The following is a 3630-nucleotide window of genomic DNA, read 5'->3' on the forward strand; positions in this document are numbered from 1 at the left end:
CCCATTTTATAGACCAGGCGACTGAGGCTCAGGGAGATGAAATTGCTGGGTCTCCCAGCTCCTAAGGGGCAGAGCCAGAGCCCCAAGCTCACGGCAGCCCCGTGTCCCGGCACCCTTGTTGCCGAGGACAGTTCTCTTGACCCATCTGTCTCTGCCCCCAGGCAGAGGGCCCGGATTAGGGCCTGGAGCTGCCTGCCTCACTTACCCTAATCCCCCTCAAGGCTCCATCCCAGGCGATCAGCTCTCAGGGTAGGGGTGCGTTAAGTAGCTTTATGGTTCCTGAGAACCAAGGGTGCTCCCTGGTGCTGGGTCTCTGAGCCCCGTCGGCCCTCCCCACATGGCCACAGAACCGGCGAGGGGGCAGCGCGGCCCAGACCCCCAGAAGCCCCCTGTCGAGGCTGTGGCTTCCAGGAGTGGTGCTGAGGGCCTGCTCTCGACCAGGAAGAGGAGCAAGAAGGACAGGGGACTCCGAGGGTCCCGGAAGGGTGCTGGGGGCTCTGAGGGGCAGGCACCCATCCCTGGCCCCGAGGCCCCGGGGAGCAGCAAGAGCCCCCCTGGGACCGGAGAAGGACAGGAGGGGACGGGCCCTGCCGCCCCCAGGCCAGCCGGTCGTCGCCAGTCCCACCGACACCGCTCCGTCACCCGGCACGATGCTGCTCAGAAGACCTACGGGCCCCTGCTAAACCGCATCTTCGGGAAGGTCAGGTGGGGCCTGGGCCGGGGAGGGGGGGCCACACTTGTGCCCTTGGACTCTGCCCACCCTGCCCGTAGTACTCAGGCCTCCTAGTACCTCCGCTCCAGACCCAGGAGCCTGGGCTGCAGGGGGGGGGATTTTACAGTTTGGGGAACGGTTGGTTTGGGGCTTGGCCGGGAGGCGGGCAGAGCTAGTCTTCAAACCCAGGATTGTGTGCGAGCTCTGGACGCCCCTGGGCAGGAAGGTGGGGGGGGTCATGTCTTCTCCGGGGGCCGTGGGGCTTCAGCTGCCTTCTCCCGCCCTTGTGAGACTGGCCCTACCCAGGCCGTCGTGGGCTGGGGCTGGAGGAGGAAGGATGGCCCCCAGGGACATGCCGGCCTGTGCCTCTGCAGGACCGCGAGCTGGGCCCCGAGGAGCTGGATGGTGAGTGGCCCTTGCTGGCGGCAGTGGCGGGCGGGAGGCGTCCCTGAGCCGGGCTGCCCCGGCCTGACCTCCCTCCCCCGCAGAGCTTCAGGCCGCCTTTGAAGAGTTTGACACTGACCATGATGGTTACATCGGCTACCGGGACCTGGGCGACTGCATGCGGACGCTGGGCTACATGCCCACCGAGATGGAGCTCATCGAGGTCTCGCAGCACATCAAGATGCGAAGTGAGTGGGGCGCCTGGGGGGCTCAGTCGGTTAAGCGTCCGACTTCGGCTCAGGTTATGATCTCACGGTTCGTGGGTTCGCGCCCCGCGTCAGGCTCTGTGCTGACAGCCAGCTCAGAGCCTGGAGCCTGCTTCGGATTCTGTGTCTCCCTTTCTCTCTGACCCTCCCCTGCTCATGCTGTCTCTCTCAGAAATAAATTTTAAAATATTAAAAAATTAAAAAAAAATTGAAAGATGCAAAGTGAGTGGCTGGCCCCCACCGGCCGGGGGCGGAGTGTGGCGGCAGCCACCCGGCTTTGTGCCGCAGCTGGGCAGCCCTGGTCCTCCTGAGCCTCATGGTTCGGAGGACGATGAAGAGGTGGTGGGGGAGTGACTCTGGGAGTCCACAGGGGTGATGGCGGGAATGTGTGACAGTTCTAGGGCATTTTGAGAGCCTGACATTAGCCTTGTGAGATGCGGGCACCCCGGGGTCAAGGAAGGCACCAGTGACCCAAGAGAGACCCTTGGGGTTCAGGCCGAGGACCCCCTCTGCCGGTGCTCCCTGCTGGTACCAGCCACCTGGCTCGGTGTCCCTGCGTCTCTCTGACCCTCCTGAGGCTCCTGAAAAGAGAGAGACCTCAGTGAGACCTAGTGTGACAGAACCCTCGCCACTCCTGGTGATTAAATGTCGGATGGGCGGGCGCCTGTGTGACTGTCATTAGCTAAATTGTCAAATATCAGATTCCCTTCATTCCAGGACACCTGCGTTTGCTCTGTGGTTTCCAAAATGGGATGTGACTTACTCTTGACGTGAACCTTTAGTGCCAGGCTTCTTTTCTTTTCCCCGAAGCTGTTATTTGACCATCGGTGCTTTTGGTAATTGATGGTAATCTTAGAATGGCGGGACTCCATGGACGGTCCCTAAGAGGCATTTATCGCTGCCCACGGGGTCTCAGCGTGTTGGAGGCATGAACTGCACCCCCCCCCCGGCAGCACCTAGGAGTGGGTCCTCTCACCCTTCCCCCAGGATGAAGAAGGAGGTTTAGTAAGTCACCCAAGGCCATCAGCACTCAAGGTCACCCATGCCCCATCGGCAGCACAACCAGGGTTTAACCTTGGGGCTGCCTGGTTCCAAACCTTGGCCTCTTCCCCCCCGCCCCCACCCCGCACTCAGGTGCTTCACTGAGAGCACTCAGGCACCTCGCCCTGTGATCCCTGTGGAGAAGGGGGCTCCGACCTCCTTCCGGCTCCCCGAGGGCATGGATGCTGGGTGTCCCTTCCTGGAAGTAGAGCTGGGGAGAGGCTGGCGTCCCTTCTCGGGGCCCCAGCCTCCTCCATTGTGACACTCTGCCTCGGTCCGCAGTGGGAGGCCGTGTGGACTTTGAGGAGTTTGTGGAACTGATGGGCCCGAAGCTGAGGGAGGAGACGGCACACATGCTGGGGGTGCGGGAGCTGCGCATCGCCTTCCGAGAGGTGTGGAGTGTGGTCGAGTTGGGTGCTGGTGGGCGGCTGGCGGCATCCAGGCCAGGAGATGGGGCGGTGGGGGCGGGAGGGCTCAGCCTCTGGAGGCCCGGAACCCTGCGGATGCTGGGACTGGGGCCCGCGAGGGATTGGAGAGGGGCCACTCACTCTCAGCTGGAGGATCCACCCAAGGAGACTTCCTGGAGGAGGGGGCCTATTGTCTCCTGGGAGGAGGAGGGTTTGGATGGGCGAAGGTGGGGACATCCAGGCACAGGATGTGGCAAGGCGGAGATGGGTCGGGGCAGAGGCAGCTTTGGGTGGGAGGGACTGAGCCTTGCTGGGATCCTAGTTTGACACGGACAGAGACGGACGGATCACGGTGGCAGAGCTGCGGCAGGCAGCACCCGCTCTCCTGGGGGAGCCACTTGTGGGTCCTGAGCTGGACGAGATGCTCCGAGAAGTGGACCTCAATGGGGATGGCACAGTAGACTTTGATGGTGAGTCCCCTTCCCAGACAGACCCTACCCCTCCAGCTCTCAGGATGGTCCCAGCGCGTCCCGGGATCCCTGACCAGGACTGGCCCAAGCCCGGCCCCTTCTCTCCCCCAGAGTTTGTGATGATGCTTTTCACCCACTGATGCTCTAGAAGGGAGAATGCATCGCCCCTCTGGCCCTAGGCCAGCAGGCTTCGTGCTCTGCGCCCTCCCCCTGAGGCCTCAGAATGGAAGAGATCCCAGCAGCCTCTACCTGGCTTTGGTCCTTGACAACATCTGGCTGGAGAGTTGGCTTGATGTCACCCACCCACCTTCATCCTCACCTTCCTCCCACCTGAGCTGCCTGGAGGACAC

At 62.7% G+C, this 3630-nt stretch overlaps 1 protein-coding gene across 1 annotated transcript; it reads left to right on the forward strand.

Moving 5' to 3' along the window:
- The first annotated feature begins 337 nt into the window (after nucleotides 1-337).
- Nucleotides 338-3420, forward strand: CABP4 (calcium binding protein 4). Its single transcript, XM_077771405.1, has 6 exons — nucleotides 338-700; nucleotides 1087-1117; nucleotides 1201-1344; nucleotides 2686-2795; nucleotides 3133-3280; nucleotides 3392-3420. The coding sequence occupies exons 1-6, from the start codon at nucleotides 338-340 to the stop codon at nucleotides 3418-3420; spliced, it is 825 nt and encodes a 274-aa protein (XP_077627531.1).
- The last annotated feature ends 210 nt before the right edge of the window (nucleotides 3421-3630 follow it).

This window comes from Crocuta crocuta, unplaced genomic scaffold, assembly GCF_008692635.1.
Source record: "Crocuta crocuta isolate KB4526 unplaced genomic scaffold, BGI_CrCroc_1.0 scaffold647, whole genome shotgun sequence".
In the NCBI taxonomy this organism is placed as follows: domain Eukaryota; kingdom Metazoa; phylum Chordata; class Mammalia; order Carnivora; family Hyaenidae; genus Crocuta; species Crocuta crocuta.

Bases quoted from the DNA above. Each gene is read 5' to 3' on its own strand.
- CABP4 (XM_077771405.1), top strand. From the start codon at position 338: ATGGCCACAGAACCGGCGAGGGGGCAGCGCGGCCCAGACCCCCAGAAG. The intron at 701-1,086 runs GTCAGGTGGGGC...GTGCCTCTGCAG, and splicing joins TAAACCGCATCTTCGGGAAG to GACCGCGAGCTGGGCCCCGA. The intron at 1,118-1,200 runs GTGAGTGGCCCT...CCTCCCCCGCAG, and splicing joins GGGCCCCGAGGAGCTGGATG to AGCTTCAGGCCGCCTTTGAA.